Source organism: Octodon degus, unplaced genomic scaffold (assembly GCF_000260255.1).
Source record: "Octodon degus isolate 3935 unplaced genomic scaffold, OctDeg1.0 scaffold00035, whole genome shotgun sequence".
NCBI classification, from domain to species: domain Eukaryota; kingdom Metazoa; phylum Chordata; class Mammalia; order Rodentia; family Octodontidae; genus Octodon; species Octodon degus.
In genome coordinates this window covers 1,877,857-1,897,056 of record NW_004524611.1, presented here as the reverse complement: position 1 = coordinate 1,897,056, position 19,200 = coordinate 1,877,857, and the positions used below count along the sequence as shown (strand labels likewise).

General features: G+C 43.5%; 1 protein-coding gene across 1 annotated transcript in view; it reads right to left on the bottom strand.

Annotated features, from left to right (window-relative positions):
* The window catches only part of Zpbp (zona pellucida binding protein), a 51,737-nt gene that overhangs the window by 17,743 nt on the left and 14,794 nt on the right, over nt 1-19,200 (bottom strand). Inside the window, exons 4-6 of the mRNA XM_004630347.2 lie at nt 15,055-15,204; nt 11,822-12,040; nt 1,698-1,774 (exon numbers count right to left, since the gene is read on the bottom strand). Coding sequence (XP_004630404.1) covers nt 1,698-1,774; nt 11,822-12,040; nt 15,055-15,204 — 446 coding nt within the window. The remainder of the gene's footprint in view (nt 1-1,697; nt 1,775-11,821; nt 12,041-15,054; nt 15,205-19,200) is intronic.

The window sequence follows — 19,200 nt, the reverse complement described above, 5'->3', positions numbered from 1 at the left end:
AATAAATATTTATAAACAAAAAACTGGAAAGAGGAATATGACCGCTAATATATGAGCTCTGAACTCAGAAGTTGAAAACAAACTAGAAAATGAGACATTTTCAGAAATTTCACCAAATATGTCCTAGGGTTACAGCTCTACGAAAATGCAAATAAAGCCTCTTGGGCTATCGGAAAGGCTAACGCGAGTAACACTAGCCACCCCAAGTGCAGCGAAGACGCAGACAGATGGCTCACTCACTCAAGGCAACAGGAAACCAACTATAATGCAACCCACAATGAATGTGCCAAATGGTATTCTGTATAAAAGCTTGCACATGAAACGGACAGATGCTCTACCGCAAGCAGTCAAGGCCAAGGCCCCCAACAGGAAGGACTTAAGCACACTGCGACGTGCCCCCCCCCCCGCCCCGTGGATGCTGAGGCGAGGAACAAACCACGACGCCTGACACCTATACACCTTCAGGGAATCCTGGGAATTTTTTTTTTAATCCTGACACTTTAGACATGGAGAACAGAACAGTGGATGTCAGGAGTCAGGCCAGCAGTGGGAGAGCCGGGAGGGAGGTGTGCGCAGAAGGCGGCACCCTGGAGCCTGGGGCCGTGGGGCTGCTCTGCATCTGTACTACGTGGCGGACACCAGGTCCTACACCAGGCACGGTGCTGCGAATGGCCTGGCCAGCAAAATGAGGACAAGGAAGCCAGGAACAGCTAGAGGACAGCAACAGACAGTAAGGACAGCCCTTAGCTGTGATGTGTACCACTTACTTTAGCAAATGTGTAAGGAATCTCTCAAAATTGATTCTTGTCACTCTATGCTAACCTAAAGTTATCTTCCCAATTTTCAATTGAAAATGCACGAGTGATTTACGTACTGATGTCTTTATAGTTATTGTTGTGGCAGTTCTAAAACATGACCAGGAGTTCTATGACGTACATATCACAGAACAGAGAGGATGGTAACAAGGAAAACAGAAAAATCCTTAATCAAACACTAACAAATATGATGAAAATAGCTGCTTCTTCCAATAACATCAGAAAACATATTAGACAAAATGTAACAGCATTCATAATATGATGCAGTAAATAAAGAGCAAAAAAGACAATGTCCTCATTCCGAGAAACGAAAATCCAGCGCTAAGCGCAGACTGACAGCAAACGCTTTGCCCGTGAGCGGAGCAGAGAGACGCTGCCGCCCGCCCTCGGCTCGGCGCCGCTTCCAGGTTCTGCTGACTGAGGCCAGATCAGGCGAAGACAGCAAAACCATGAAGGCGGGAAAGAAGCACCAATGTCTCTCTCTAATGTGAATATTTATACGAACATCCAGCAACCTCCAAGACAGCTGCTGTAACTAGCACGTGAATCTAGCGGGTTGCACGGTGTGCGGGTAATATGCAGGCATCTCTTGGAGACTGAAAACAGGAAAATTACAGACATGACTCCTTGTGAAAAATAAATTAATAGCAAAAGCAAACAAAACCAAATAAATGAAAATTCGCTCTTCTTCATATAAACAATCATATTTAAAGGGAAAGTATTTCATAAACTATAATTTTTTTCAAATTTATTTGGAGATGAAGTTGTTCTTTATTACTGAAGTTCCTCTGGGAGTTGGATGCAGTGGCTGAATAGACCAGCTGCCTGCTTCCACACTGCGAACACTCACTCAAGCTTTTACCTTTCTCATACACGACATACCTTAGATAGTCTTCGGAAATATTCACAGTCATGGCCTTTACAAGTTTTGGGTCCTTTTTCAGTGTCTAGAGATGAAACTAAGAAAATAAATTCTTTGTTATCATGAGTACAAATACTACACCAACAAATTTAAATAGGTCTTTGAAAAGTAACATGATTCTTTGTGCAATATTTTTCTTCCATTAAACATTATTTAAAATGCTACATAGCACTTGAGTAAACACCGAAGGGCAATATTCATTTCACCTAAATCCAGAAAAATTCACTTTTACCATAAGTCAGAATTTCTTTATGCTTCTTCACTACTTTAATTCACTACAGCTTGAACAACAGACTCACTTCCGCTTGATGGCACGTATACACAGGCTGCATTTACCTGTTCCCTGCCTCAGCTCTTTCCTATAGTGGGAGCCACCAGCCCATGTAAGTCTCAACCTCAGTTACCATGTGCTAAAGGCAGACAGCACATGGTGCCAGGCGTGGTGGGAATTCCAACAGTTTGGGAGGCTGAAGCAGGAGGAATCACAAGTGGGAAGCCAGTTGGGGCAACTGAGTGAGTTAGCAAGATGCTGTCTGTCATGGCTGGTGTCCGGGTGTCCCCCAGAGCCTCATCAGGCATAAGGCAGCTTCCAGTTAGCGATTAATTCAAGATCCAATGCTGGGATTATGGGCATAAGTTCTATACCTTCACTGGAGCAGACGGCCTGAATACAGTATGGGGAGGGGAAAGGGGCTCGCCAGCTGGTGCAGCTCTTTGCTGTTTCTGCCACCATCACCAGCTGCCCTCTGCCATGTGCCCGTCTGCCCTGGAGCCAGCTGAGGACGGACTGAAACCTCCACTCACTGTGAGCTAAAGAAGCCTTTCCTTCCCTTCATTGTGGGTGTTGGGTATTTTGTCCCAGCAACAGAGAAAGTTACTGAGACACTGTCTTAAAATAAGATATCGAAGGCCCTAGTCCACGCCCAATATGCAAGCAATAACCTAAAACCAGAACTGCGTGAACAAGACCAGAAAGGGAATGAAGGTGACCACTGCAGCGGTCACATCGCCTCGATTACGAGGACACTCCCCCACGCACGTGCTTCTTTATTTAACAAAGTTATTGCCCCAGGACCATGTCTAGGAATTTGGTACATATTAAGTTAACAGAATCAGGACGATCCCACTGGTTTAATACTGTGTCGATGAGTAATATCTTCGTAAGATCACCTGAGAAAGATTCCTGCAGTACAGCCAAGACTGACTGAGAAAGTAGAAAGACTGAGAAACAAGCAACAACTGTAAAGTTCCCAGAAATGAGTCTTTCTAAATGACAGCATCAGCAGTGTACCAGAAAGTGCAGAACTCCTTCTTGTTACTTCCTGCTATTCATCAAAACACGTGGAAAGAAATCTTACTTGCAGCCCTGATCCATCTCTAATAAACACAAGCACATTGTTCAGCGTCTTCTTAAGGCTTCTGCTCGCTATTCTGTACATCAGCAGGCTGAAGAATGTGATTTTTATCACTCCTTACAGCTGTGAGAATGTGACTAAACCCTAAACACACCATCTATAATTTAACTATTCGCAATGTGCAATTTTATTTTTTTCCTGCAAATATTGCCATAACCTAGAGATGGCAAAAGACTGATTGCATAAAATCATAAAATGATTTCATAAAAATTAAAAAGTTCATTTTTGTGAAAATGTATAGATGAGAGAAATAGAGCTGCTCTCTAACAATAAAGATTTATAAATAAAAAATGGGAAAAAGGAATGTGGCCTCCAATATAGAGCTTTGAACTCAGAAGTTGAAAGCAAACTAGAAAATGAGACATTTCTCAGAATGAGAACATTGTCTTTGTTGTTTATTTACTACATCATATTATGAATGCTGTTAAATTTTGTGTAATACATTTTCTGGTTTTATTGGAAGAAACTGCTACTGTCATCATATTTGTTGATGTTTCATTAAGGATTCTTCTGTTTCCCTTGTTACTATACACTCTCGTCCTAGACTTCCCAGACACGTCCTGTGGTAACTGTCCAGTGCTATGGCTTATGCCTAGACGTTCCCCCAAAGCCTCGTGCACCCACCAACAGGGCTGCTGAGAGGTGATCATGGGGCTGCCACACCTGACTGTGATGCAGAGGTGGGGCCCAGTTGGAAGCGGGTGCACAACCCGCTGGGTGTGTGTCCCGCTCACCCCGGCTTGGCTCCCCTCCCCCTGCTTCCTGGCCACCACAGTGGAAGCAGCTCTCCTGCAGCAGGCTGCATCTCGCCATGCTGCCTGCACCCTGGAGTCAGCCAACTATGGACAGAACCTCTGGAAGACGTGAGCCAAAAAGTCCTCTTCTCCCTTACGTTGCAGGTGTTGGGCATTCTGTCCCAGCAACAGGGAAAGAGACACAGACAGTGACTCTGAGTAGGTTGTTTTCCACGAACATCTCTCCAAGCAGCAACACCTGCCCATGCGATTCTGTCATCCACTTCCTCAACAGCATCTCCCCTTCCCCAGAACCCGCAGGGCATGGCAGACAGCACAGACACGGACTGACTAGACGAAGCCCTGAACAACTGCGGTCAGTATGCACAAAGAACTAACAAAAACCATGTACAAAAGACTAACCTCAGAAAATGCTGTCTTAGCAAATAATGTTGATAAAGCAAAAGAACTTACAAATAGCAAATCAAAAACAATTCTAGAGCATAAATTACAACAGAGGAATTCACTAAAGATGTACAATAGCTCTGTAGAGAAAGAAAAAAAGAATCAGTGAATTTGAGAATAAATCACTGAAATTATTCTATTAGAGAAGAAAAAAGACCAGAAATGAAGAAACTCATGTGACAGCAAATGTATCAACGTACACATGAAGTGGGAGTCAATGGGGTAAGAAGGGGACAGCACACAGGGAACAACTGCAGAAATAGTGTCAAAACCCCAAATTTGATAAAAGACATGAATCTACACACACTAGACGATCAAAGGATCCACATGCACCCATGACACATGCAAGGAGCACCACACTCAGACACAGTGTAATCGTGCTTCCAAAAACAGGGAGAGCAAATCTGGACAGCAGGGGAAGGAGTGACTCACCACATGCAAGGAGCACAAGCAGATGACGCAGGACCTCTCAACAAGAGCCACAAGGCTCCACGCAGGCCTCCGCTAGAAGCCCACTTAGTGCAGACAAGCGTGGGAAGGTTAAAAGAAAGTGGGGGAAACAGGCGAGGCTAACCTGAATCTAAAGAAAGCTAAGTAGAAATTAGGGGGGGAAATCAGGAATAAGTGGACTCATTAGGAAAGTACAGTAAACTCTCCTCTACATGAGTATGCTTCTTATGAATGGAATACCAATAGTGTAAAACCTATTAAGACAAATAATGGTAAAACTACAAAGAGAATAAAAATCTACCAGTCACGATCGCACAGGGAGACAGCAACACCTTCTACGAGGGCCTACAAAGTCCACAAAGCAGGAAATGAAAACACAACACCTACTCTCTTTCTCAAACTCACATAAAATACTCACAAGAAAGACCACAGTTAGGGCCATAAAAATACCTAAATAGATTTCAAATAACAGAAATAACACAATGTAGGCACTCAGACTACAACAGAATTAAACTAGAAACCAATGACAGAAAAAATAGATGGGAAACACAAAAGATATTTGGACATCAAATACCATCCTCATTCATAATATAGTAAATCTTAATAAAAAATTATATATTTCAAGCTGAATGGAAATGCAACTTACCAAAATGTGTGGCATGGAATGAAAAGAGAATTAAGAGAGAGATGTATATCTCTGAAAATATGGAGTAGAGAAGAAAACTGATATAAGTTCAATTACTGAAGCTTCCATTTAGGAAAATATTAAAAGGAAAAAAGAAAATTCAAGAAACAGAAAAAAAATAACAGTTTGAGCAAAAATCAATAAAATCAGTAATAAAAAATCAAAATGTGAAATCAAAGTCTAGCTGTTCAAGGGCACTGACTGACAAATCCCTGTGAAAAAGGAGAATCCACACTCACCAATCCAAGAAACGAAAGAGTCATCTTACTTCTGATTTATAGCCCTTGAAAGAATATTAAGAAAATATTAGGCAAAGCACCTCAGATGTCAACTCTTCTTAGAGTCTGTGAAAACTCATGCAAGAATAAGAGGATGCAAATAATTCCGTATCAGTCAAAGAAATTCAGTAACCATTTTCTCAAATAGCACTTGAAAAAGATGGTTTCATTGGTCAATTCTACCAAAATCTTTAAGACACTTTGTAAGGCCCACAGCGTGTTCCCGAGGCATGTGCACTCCGCCCAGAACGGGAGGAGACACTTTCTGAGGACAAGTGCCAGAACACCAAAGTCAAATAAGCACCGTACAGGGAGGACAACCACAGGCTGACGCTGCTAATGGACACCATGATCAAGAAGGTCGTGGCCAACTGAATCCAGTGACATTAAGAAGTAACACAGCTCGTGGCAAAGCAGAGAGTGCCCCAGGATAAGCCACTGAGGTTGTGATTTCAAGGGGTCTTGTTCAATGTATAAAAATCAGGACACACAGAGTGAGAAAATAAAAAGGTTTTAAATCACACGGTAGATGTAGACAAACACTGGATGAAGTGCGTTACCTTTTCTTGACAGAAACTCCCAGCAAGCTACCAAACTCAGCTCCCTAAAGAGCTACTGTTGTGATAAAAGGAAAGAACGCCGTAGAGATTTTCTCCCTACAGTAAGGGTTTGAAAGGGAAGGATATATCCTGTCTCCGTCACTTTTCGGCATCACAGTGTGAATCTTAGAGAAGACATTAAAATGAGAAAAAGAAACAAAAGACACTTGCATACACATGTCTAAGGAAGAATAAGACTCCTCAAAGATTACACGACTGTCTATGTGGAAAACACCAAATAAAAGAAAGAAAGAAAAGATTGGAAGGAGTAAGTAATTGCAGCAAAAGTTTCAAAATACAACATTAATATAAAATACCTAAAATGTGCAGAGGCTCAAAAAGCTTCCATGGCCAAAGAATGTGGAGAAAGTAAGCTTTTGATCTCATCTACAAAGCTACAGCAACCAAACAGGCGTAGCAACATATGCCTGGCTGAGCGGAGCAGACTGCATGGCCCAGAAACACACCCAAGAACACACGGCCACCTGATTTTCAACAAGGGCACCAAGACCGTGAAGAAAGGGTGATCTCTTCAATAAGCTGGTATGTGCACGCAAGAGAGTAAGATCGGCCACTCCCACCGCACACAAAAATCAAAGCGCCTCACCCGCGCCCCGAAGCTGCATAACTCCCAGAAGAAAGCAAGGCGGGTGCTTCGGACGCGGGTTGGCCACGACTTTCCAACAGGTGCAACAGCTGGAGCAACGCAAGCCAAAACCATGATGAGAACGAGATCAAGCTGGAAAGCTTATGCGAAGCTCCGGGAGCACCCACACCAAGAGCTCACGTGACCCCAGTAAAAATAACATGATTTAAAAATAAGCAAAAGATGCAAACGAAAATTTTTCCAGAGAATACATAAAAATGCCCACTAGGAATATGAAAGCTATTCGATATCAGTATTTGTTTGAGAAATTCAAATCAAATCTCCAGTAAGATAATTTTTCTTAACTGCTAGGTTAGATAAAATAAAAAAGATAATGAAAAGAGCAGTTAATGCTTAATTTTTTTCTTTTTTTTTCATTAAGCACAATACAGCAATTTATTTAGATGCTTAAAATGAATACAAAGGAAAATAAAGATCACAAAATTATCCATACTACACAGTGTGTCATCTATTAGATGGTATAAATGAGTACACCAGTGTGGCATTTAACTAAAGAGAAAACTAAATATCCAGAATGCAGCACTCATTTGCCGGCTGCTTTAACACACACTTTTATTCAGATCTAAAAGGTGTCAAAATTAGTAGCTGCAAAGTCAATTCTTGCATGTGATTTTAGCTTAAAAGATTTCAGAAACACCTGAAATACCAGTTTTTGACAGTTGTAATGTCAAGAATATTCAGAACAAGAAAAATTCTATAACACAAGAGTCCAGATATATATCTTAAGTGACTGGCCTCTGTTGCAAGATTGTACAAGGTTATGTGCAAAAACTAAGTCTGTCCAAAGGTCCATACTAGCGCAGGTTCAAGCTTTTGCTAGGGAAACTAGATACAGCGTTTATTACACAGCAAGGGCAACACTAAAAAAAAAAAAACATCTATGATGGGCACACAATACTGTAAGCATCACTTGAATAGGTCTAAAAGACTGTACAAATATACATTTCAACTACTCAGAATGAATATATGAAAAAAAATTGATTTTCCCAAAGTCTATTGTACACATTACACTGGTAGCTTGTGTGTTGGCCCTACACTACCAAGTGAATCAGCATAACGCTTCTCAAGGACATCCAACCATTTTACAGAGTGAAAGAAAAAGTTGAAAAGGAAGGTAAAATAAACCTCTGCTTTTCCTCATGTGCATTCGTGAGCCACGAGCACACTGGTTTTTCATAGTCACCATGTCTATCAGAAAAGGCTCTGAAGCTTAAGATCAGCCAATCATGTGTCACAGACTCAGAAGTAACCACTGGGACTGCAACTTGTCCCTACAGCCTGCTGACCAGGCATAACAAGGCAGTACCAATGAAGACAGCTTTGCAGTCAGACTGGAGGAAAAAGTGAGCTCCAGCTGCAGCACGTCACTAGTGCAGCAAGGCCAGCACTCAAGCCTGCTGGCTGCTTAGTTTAACTCCCGTTAAATTGCCATGCATTGGCTCAGCCACTCCATCAATCATGTTGTCAAATTGTTCCCCATCCTCACTGTCAATTGTGCTATTCTGCCACTCAATCTGGGGGTTAGATAAGCGCTCATTATTCTCAGATGCATTCTTCCACTGTGACTGGTCCTTGGACCAAAATCCTTCAACTTTTCCATAGGAACTATTCTTCCATTTCAACTGCTCTCTGTCACTTGGCGTGGTAGCCTTTTTTTTGGCAGCTGGCTTACTGCTCCTCGTATCTTCACTCTGGGAAGACTCATCAGACCAGGTTCCTGGTTTCATTTCACACGTGTTATCCTCAAAGTCTGACACCTGTTGGGAACCAGGCCCGCTCTCAGATGGGGAAGCACCCTCTTTCCATTCAACAACATCATCTTGGTCAACCTCACTATCAGAAGCATCATGCATTAGTTTGGCTGGTTCCTCAGTCAAATGAATAGTTTCGTATTTTGAACCATCCTCCTCTTTTTGGTCTAGCTTCTCTTCAGATTCTAGAGCATCCTCAGGAATTACCTTCGGTACATGTTCCTCTGGGTTATCATTAGGAATCTTAGGCTCAACTTCAAAAACTGGGTCAAAAGGGCTACCGCTTCCAGTAGATTCCTCTTCCAAATTTTCAAAACTATCTGATGAACTGTAATTTTTTTTCTTCTCTTTAATTTTTTGACCAATTTGGGAAGCTTACATCGGGTGATCTGAGCAACTAATTTGAAGACAACAATATACAATGTAACAACCATTGTTGAATTCCAATATTTTTGTTTAGTGAAATTCTATATTGTTTCTAACTTTTTACTACTTTTTATTCTCTTTAAAAATAAAAAAATAATAAATATAAAATACAGGGGCCAAGGAGATGGCTCAGTGGAATAAGTGCTTGCCTGGCAAGCGCAAAGTCCTGAGTTTGATCCCTGGTACCCCAAAAGAATAGAATAAAAACACAAGAAAAGATCAACAATAAGTGTATTATGAAGGAGAGGACAAAAGAGAGCTCTGGGACGGTGTTGGCGGGAAGGTACTCACGGACTCCTGTGACCATTACAAAGGCGATGCAGAAGCACCTGAAGAGGTGAAAGCAGAGCCCTCACGTGATCCCGCAGGCTTGCATCAAAGTACGCCCCCCAAAGGAGACGAAATTACTACCTTGTGGAGACGTGTAGCATGCCCATATGGTGGATACATGTAATACATAACATATACATACATATGTATGTGTGTGTGTGTGTATATATATATATATGTATGTATCTGCAATAAGCACTTCAGAATTCATATCCATATGAGAACATGTTACATACCTTAAATTTATATGATGAAAATTTTTAAAAAGTCAACTGCTATCCTGTGACCCGAATAAAACAATGCAAATTGAAATTAAAAGGGAATGCTCTTACACTTAAAAAATATGAAATACTTCGGCATAATTCTGATAAAAAATATGTACAGTGTGGAAAGGAAAATAGCTGACTTACAACAGCATTACAAAGAATAACTTATTCAGGGATAAATTTGCCAGTGAGTTTATTATACTGAAACAATAAATCCTCACTAAAAGAAAGTAAAAAAGCCCTAAATTACTGGGAAAGACTCCCATGGTCTTGAATTAGAAGACAGTGTTGCTAAGTGGCAATAACTCTGTCTTAGTTATGTTCGTCCCCGAGACAAAATACCCCGCAGACCAAGTTGGAGGAGGGAAGTTTCATTTAGCCCACGGTTTGTAGGGACTTCAGTCCATTACCAGCTGGCTCCAAGGCAGGGTGGCATCTCAGAGGAGAACAGGTCATGGTGGCAGAAGGCAGCAAAGCACACGAGGTGACCCCAGCTCTGTCTGTCCTTTATCTGACCCCGCTGCGCAGGGCGGGCAGCACTCACACCCTCCACCCTCGTACGCCGGGAGTTGATCCCACCATCGTGCCCTCTACACACAGCCGCCTCTGACAACGCCCCCTGTGAGCTCATGAGCTCTGGGGAAATCCAGATGTGAGCCACAGCAACATCCAGACCTCTATGCAAACTTACTGCGATCCCTGCCACAGTGCCAAGGGGTTCTAAGGCAGGAACGGAAAAGCAGACAGCAGGATTCACGTGGAAATGCAGTCACCCTCAGCTGACTAATGACCCGCTGGAGAGGAAGTGCCAAGCGGAGGACTCTCCCTTCCTGATTCCCACCTGATCCAAAGCCACAGTAACCACAGCGATGTGCCACTGGTGTCACGCCACCAGAGCCACAAAGCGGAGGGTGGCTTCAGAAGCAAGCCGGCGCACCGTGCCTAACTACAAAGAACCCTCACTGAAGAAAGGAGAAACACAGCCTGGCTATACAAGGGCTGAAGTACAAATATTCCTCCAAGAAGCTGCATGCGTGGCCAGCAGCACGTGGGAGGACTGTCCCCGGCGTCAGTCACGCAGAAGACTGGGCAAGCTCACAGGGCTCGTTCCTGCGCGGCTCATCCCATTCCTCACAGAGTCAAACACAAAAGCGGCCCGAGGACTCGTCTGCCCAGCAAACCAGCCAGGGAGCAAGGATTTCATCTCTCTATGAATGTGAGGCAGAGTCCTGGAGGAGCGAGCTGCAGCCTACTGCTAGTCACTTCCTGGGCACTCACAAAAATCCTCCGCATTTCCTGGGGAAGAGGAGAGAAAGCAAAAAGGGAGGTAAAAGATTGAAACGAGGCTCAACTGCTGCTCTTTTCCTTTAAAGCTCCATGCTTCTCAACTGTGTCTCTAAAATGTCACCCTTAGATGACAGAGAGCAAGGGAGGGAGGGAAGAAGGGAAGAGCGAGAGAGAACGGTGAGAGAAATGGCTAAGCACATCAAATGCTGAATGCGGACAAATCAGGGACAAGAGGAAAAGGAGGAAGAAAGGACCACAGCAAGCAGCCTCAGAGGCGGTGGAATGGGGCTGGCACATCGGGCCTACGAAGCACACAGGTGGGTGCTCCCAAGAGGTCGCTGATGAACAGACCACCGGTACACCTGAGGGCTCAAGGACACTGCATCCCCGTTCCGCACTATTAAGAAAAGCACAGGAGTAACCCATCTTAGAATGAGGTATTTTCAAAAATGCAACCTCTGTGACGGAATGTCATGACAGAGCATTATCCTGAGAGCCACCTCACAGGAAATTGCCATTCCAGGTGGAAGAGTCCAGAGAGCAGGCGTCGCGGTAAGTGCGCGACTCAGTGCACCTTCACTGGGGACTCGTTACTAAGTCCAAGTAGAGATCGGGAAACTTAAACACATTTGTAACATTTGTATCCTAAAAATGCTTGTGCTAATTAACATGCATTATAAGTGTATTAGTTATACACTTTCCACTTCTCAAAACATTGTGTACATCCTTACCTGAAAACGTAAAGAACAGCTCATTTTGCAGGCCAGCCTTTTGCATCTTGACACGATGGCACTGAGACTTAAGTAAGGAGACCTCACACGAAAGGTCAAGAACCAACTTGCTTAAAATCTGAAGAAGCTTCTTCTCAAAAGAAATATTGTAGATGCTATTGCAAGGAGCTGCATGGTATCGAGCCGTGAACTGGTAGTGGTAACGAGGCTCTCGGTAGGCTGGAGGAGTTAAACAGAGAAAGACACGGACGTGGTCACTCAGCTAAATAAAAGAATACTGCAGCCCGGGATAAATTATTAAAGCAAATTAACAGAACATGTTTTATATATGGCTACATTCACTTCCACTTAAAATCACTTTTCTGACAGTTACCAAGTGCAGCTGCCATCAGGGGCGCTCACACACACTTAGTCTCTTAACATCGAAGCTGCATTGTCGCACTCAAACAAACTGAGGGGCGCAGCATGGCGTCCTCCGACCGACGCCTGCCCCGCTGGGGCGAAGCCTGCGGCCTCAGTGCTGTGCCCTGACCCCATCTGTGCCCCTCGGAAGCAGCTCTGTCAATGCTCTGCACCTAAACACCAGCCTCGGAAGAAACTGAAGGCACGTATGAGGTGTGGCTAAAAAATGCAGTGACTATAATTTTCTTTAAAAAAATCCAGGGCCCGAGGAGATGGGTCAGTGGCATAAGCACCTGCCTGTCAAGCACAAGGTCTTGAGTTTGATCCCAGGTACTGCAAAAACAAACAAACAACAACCTGATAATCATCCATTACCATAAAAGACACACTCCCATGACGTGCCCTCACTGTTCTGCCCCGCGCCTCAAACACAGAGGTCCCGTCACCCTCCACGCCTGCCAGCAGCACTGCACGTCCTCTGTCGGGGCTCTGGCTGCGTGGCTGGGGCTGCCTTGACGTTCTCAGCAGATTTCAGCATTCACCTTTCATGGCCATTTTGACCATGGGGAAGAGCCGGAAGTCACACGGTGCCAGACCCCATGATTAAAATAGACAAGACACACAGTGCCCCCATGCCATTAGGAGCCCGCCTTTCCCCTGGATGGCCCTTGCCCAGCAGCGGCGGCTGTGACCACACCGTGGGAAGACAGGCAGGAAAGAGAACTGCAGAACCACCTCAGAAGCCAGAAAGCGCAACAGCAGAAACACGTGCAGTGCCTGCAGCGGTGTCTTGAGGGAAGTTCATCCAGTTTACTGGATTTTAAAAAATGATTGTAAATCTTAGATCACATCTGGTAATTACCAAATTACTTTTCTAACAGTTGGTTAGAAATTAGCAAAATTACCAAAAACAGTCAAACAAGTATGTTTCTAATAACTCTATAGTTCACTGTATTGAGTTCGGTACAACATTTAGAAATAAAACCATGTGTTCTTTTCCAAGTCCATCCCCAAATCTTATCTGAAAGATACAAGAAATGTAGAAATGAAGACTAATGTATAACAGTACCAACAATCAGGAAGGTTCGCCTCCCATGACTGGGCGCTCTGGGCCGTGGGAGCCAGTGCTAGCACTGCCCACTGCCCCGCACCCCAGGTGCTGAGCCCCCTCTCAGCTCAGTGACCACTGTGAGGCCTCACAGCTCCTGACCCCCAAGGAAACCTCTAGCACCTGCTCACAGGGCTAGGAAGGGAAACGGACGCCCCTGCCTCACTGTGGGGACATCCAAGACCACTGAAGTAAGACGTAACAAATCAAGAGAAAGAAACCTAAAAGATAGTTCATAGAGGAGGGATTAATAGAAATGTAAAAGAGTTCATGGAGCAGGGATTAATAAGTTTCTGGAGCTTTAAACATAAAAGACAAAAAAGTATAAATTATTATAAGCTATTGGCAAAGAGAAATGATCAACAAATAGTTATTCTTGAAAAACTGAAACACACAAAATACTGAAGTTGAGAAAACTATCTGAAATCATAAAACACAAAACTCTACTCAAACCCTTTGCAAAATGTACATTAAAATTCTCACTCAGAATATAGTAAAATTAGAAACAAATTAAAACTATAAGCAACATGAGATAGTAACAGCAATCTTAGCAAGTGACAAAAGACTTCCAGAATGGAGCAGAGTCAACAACAAAAAGTTAATCAAGGGAGACAGGAAAAGTGTCATGCAAGCGGAGAAACGATCTGTGTCACCACACCAAGGCATATTAGCAGTAAGCAAGCGTACTGCAAAGAAATGCCACGTCCAGACCCAAGTCGTATAAATGCACGACCCTGCGAGAGAGTCACCTACAGCATGCAACAGGCAAACTTACTTCTTAGTTGCTACACACACATACACACACACATGCACCATGGTTTACACCACCAAAGGTATGAACATATGCAAATGTCACAGAATACTGGAGCCTGAGGCACCAGTGCTGGTAGCTGGACCGAGGCTCAGGACATGCGTGGGGACAGCGAGCACCTCCCGACCTGAAGGCTGAACACCAGCAACTTTCTCTCCAGAAGTCGGTCCTGTGCCGCGCTACAACCTGAGACAGAGGGAAGCTGAATTTGGGTTCCCATAGCCTCAAATGCTCTTAAGCGTTGCACCAAATGGCATCTTCCAAACGTCCAGGGCAAGCGCACGAGGACCACACCATGTGCTCACATGGAAGAGATGTCCACAGGCCAGAGCTGCGGGAGGCCTCGCCCTGCGGACAAGAGTTCTTTCCCCTCCCGACAACAGCTGCATGCACCTGAGACTCTGAACTCCTAATCCTACGATAGTTTGTGTTTCCAGGTCCACTCGCTGCCCAGGCAGGACCCTAGCAAGCCCTGGGTACTAAGTTTCTAGTGGATCCCCAGGATGTGGTTGTTAAAATGCACGAAGTAAAACATAAACTGGCAGTAATTTTTGATTAAAAGAAATAAAAAATAGGAAAATCATAGGTAAAACAAAACTGTAATAATGTATGTTTTAAAACTATGAAAAGTTAGGGCCAGCCAAATAGCTCAGCAGATTGAGGCGCCTGCTTAGGCAGAGTGCAGCATGCCCTGCCAGCCCCGCCCCTAGGGTGTGCTGAGATAGCAATTGAGACTGGACGTGGTGGTACGCGCCTGTAATCCCAGCTCTGGGGAGGCTGAACACAGGAGGATCACTAGGAGTCCCATCTACGTAGTAAGACCCTGTAGGCCCTGCAGACCCTGTCCTAAAATACTAAATAAATATAAAAAAATAAAACTGTGAAAAGTTAAAACACAAATTCACCTCTTACCATACACAACATATTTCAGTTGAATATTTTTGATAGGTTCCTCCATGGTAGGTCTGTATTCCAGGAAACACGTGTAAACCCCGCTCATCGTCTCCTCGAAGTTCTGGAACACGAGGCTCCCCGTGGAGGTGACTTGTGCGGTGCTGTTTTCTGGTAAAGGAGCAATACAGTTGTTTCAGGTACATGAGACACATAACACGCCAGGGCACTTCTCAGCACGGAAAACCACCAGCATCCGTCCCACAGCCACCGGCAGGGCCAGGACCCAGCCAGCCTGGTGTCTGCCGTCTGCTGACCAGGACGGCTTCTCGGCGTCCAACGACCATGACCACAGGTCTTCAACAGCGCGGCCGAGAGGCCGACAGTGAGATGCCACTTGTGTCTCAGCCTGCCCCTGCACTGAACAGGGCACTGTCAAAGGCAGAGCATGTATATACACGTATGTACAGTGTGCACATACGTATACATAGTATACATGTGACACATATGTTCATATATGAAGTATGTATTTTATACAGCATGTGTTCATATATACTCTATTTGTTTTATTTTATTTTTTGGCGGAACTGGGGATTGAACTCAGGCCCTTGTGCATGCCAGGCAAGTGCTTATTCTACTGAGCCATCTCCCCAGCCCTTTCATATATACTATATTTGTAATGAGGAGTTACAGCCTCAGCAAGCTTAGGAAACAATGGAAAAGTATATCTAGAATAAGAAAAATAAAATCATTAACCACCAGCGATTTCATGCAGCTACCCAAGAAGACACAGGTGCAAGCTGGGTCATAACCGTGGGAGTCAGAGGAATGAAAACAAAGAGGACGGGCAGATCTGGCCCGCTCTGGGGCACACGGCCCTGGGGTCGTGCCCCGACCGGAGTTCTGACGGGCTGCAAGCCCCTGATTGCTGCAGTGGCCTCAGCTATCGCCCGGGGAGAAGGCTGTGCTGAAAACTGCAACACGCTTGCCCTGGAGGCCTCTGGGCCCGCGCTGCAGGACTGCTCTTCTCGTCACCCACGGAGCAACCTTGAGGGACTGCTTTATCTTTGTGAAGTCCAGCCCTGTCCTTGCACAAAATATGATGGGCTATCAGACTTTTCTGTACAACAAATATAATACTTAATTTGGTAGTTGGAACAGCTACAAATAAATAAGCAAATAAGACGTAATTTCAAAAGTTCATAACTACACTTTTGCATCAGAAAAGTCCTCAAACATTGAATTTCATAGTCAATAATGTAATATTCTATTTATCCGAATGGACGATATTGCCTCAGGAAATGATTTTTTTAGTAATGACAATGTTTACAGATTACAAGCCAAAATGTTTCTTCAAACTAAAGCAGGTAAGTGCACTTGGTGCTGAAATTTTTCTCATTGATTTGTAAATTAATTTTTATTTAATTTCTAGGACATGCAAAGCCCAGCCAGGGAGAAGGGCACAGATGCGCACAGCTCCCTGCAGGAATTCACGTGGTGCACGACCCCAGGAGCGTCAGGAATTACAAAATGCACATTTAAGTGCCTATGAAATAATAAGTATTTTGAGAGCCAAAAAATCAGGTATCAAGCACTCTATATGTATATGCAAGATGGTGAGGGTAGACACACAGCTACTTTCTCTTAGTTCAATGAGAACAAAGATTTGTACTAATAGTGTTTAGACAAGAGATCATGTCTGCATCTTGTCCTCTGAATAACCATTACGAAGACAACAATACGCAATGTATTAGTTACTGTAAATGACCTACTAACCTGTTTTGAAACTGTTTCATTATTATTTTATCTTTTTTCTCATTAAAATGAATTTTTAAAATGTCCTCTGGATATATTCAGGTTTAAAAATACTGAAGAGCGCACTTTAAAAAGATACCCAGAGGACTGCATATCAAACACAAAAATTCACAGTACAGTATTTTGCATCAGGGTTGCGCATGGATCCGCACGGGGCCGCAGGAAGTGGGCATTCACCGAGCTGGGCTGGGCACCGTGAGGACAAAGGAAATGGCACCAGAAGGCATGCGCCCACAGATATTTCATAAACAGCGGTTTCATTAAAGTGGGCACACACTTCCTTCCTTAGTTGATTATCTAAAAGTTCCTGGAGTTAGACAGGTTTTATAGGGGACTATGTCTTAGAAATCTAAAATATATGACATAAAATTAAGCACAATTTAATTATAGCTTATTATTTTCAAAAACAGGATTATACTACTTCTGGTTTCTGCTCAGATATAAAAAGGACTTATGAAATAGCAATATGGTCATTACAAAAAGGGGGAAAAAACCCTAGAAAACATGGCGATTGACAGCTTTTCTTGATCCCATTATGGAGTTGAGGAGGTAGGGCAACTGCAAGGGTAGACGACCAGCACTTGGGCCAGGGCTGGACGCGAGCAGCAGCCGGCCGCGGAGCAGGTGAGAAGACTGGTTAAAGCTGCTTCTGTTGAACTGGTGTAAGCAGGCAGAGAGCCTGGAGAGCAGACAAGCCCTCCGGGGCACAGACAATGCAAGATGACCCCCTGTTGACAGGCTCCTCACTCACAAGCACTGCCCGCGCTCAAAGGGAAGATCGCAGCACCTGGGGCAGGCTCCCTGTGGGATGCTACACTAAAACTATCCTGAGGTCAGGATATCAGAATTCCCTCACGAAGAGATGGATGGACAGATCAGACAGATACAGGTAAGTAGCCAGCAGGCAGGCAGACTGTATTAATGTGGTTTTATCCTTACTGGGAAATAGCTACATTTGTAAATATCTAATTTTCCATTATGAAAGTGCTCCTACTAGAAGCATAAATTGAATTATGTGCTATACTTTGCAGTACAAACAGCAAGCCATAGCATGCTGTCTTAAGAAAAAAATTTCAATTTCCAAATCAAAGAAACAACAAACACAAGAGAAAAAGTCCATACCTCAATGTTTTATTTTTCAACTTACAGAGTTTCACTATCAAATGTAGAATATATGTAAAATACACGTTTGCATTATAGCATGTAGCTATATCAGAGAATAAAAGAAAAACTTGGTTATATTTATAGCACTGAGTCCATCGGACCATTCCACTGATGTCTGGGAAGTGTTGCGCCTGGCAGGATTTCTCTCCCTGGCCCCTCCCACTTCCGTGAGCACATGGCATGATGGTCCTACCATGTTACTGCTGTGAGGTGGAGGCTGCCTCTAACTTTCTGTCTCCGCAACGGCATCTGCCAAGTAGATGCACTCTGAAAGAGCCACTTTGTGGTCGAAAGAGTAGATTAACTCTTTAAAGCCTGAGCTACTAAAATCAACATAAATATTACAAAGATGTATACCACTCAACTATGTAAAATATGAATTAAAACATGCGGAAAAACAAAGTTGCCTACAAACGCTTCCTCAGCAAATCTTTACACTATATTCATTCTCCCTCAGTGAAGACAGTTGAGTAAGCTACCAGGTTTTAATCTAAGGAGCTGTTCAATTGACCAATGTGCCTTAAAAACTGAAACAACTGCAAAAAGGAAAACATGGTGAAGAAAAATTTCCTCTGTGGAATGCAAAAATGAGTAAGTAGTTCTTCATCAAACAAGTCTTCAGATAAAAAGTGGCTAGTCTCTGCTTTAGCTAGGATAAAGTCCAACCAAGGCAATTTACACTTTTTAAAGTACCAATTTCTCAAATTAGAAACTTAGAATAAAGATAAGCTATGTACTTTAAAACAAAATAAGAAGGTGAAAAGGGAAAATACTAATCAAGTCAGTCACACAAACACTACCTTCTCCCGAGAGGTGACTGCTCTGGGCCTAGAGACACACAGACACGTCTCCAAACACCTCAGACTTCTAGAATGTCCTTATATTCAGTAAAGAGATACAAAAGTGGTGACATGATCTACATGAAAACATCTAACACCAGGAGAGAATTACAAAGAAAAGAACTGAAAATAAGTAAGTTATGAGATCTAAATATTCTTTTCATCGAGTGCACTTAAAACATATCTATTGAAGAATTTATGCCGTCTTCCGGGAACCCCCAGACCCAGTCCTAGCCGAGGTCCGCAGCGGGAAGGAGCTGAGCACAGCAGCCAGACCTAAGCCAGACGCAGCTGGGTAACTCCAAAATCTGTAGAGCTCCACCTGAACTTCAGTACGTGTGAAGGTTAT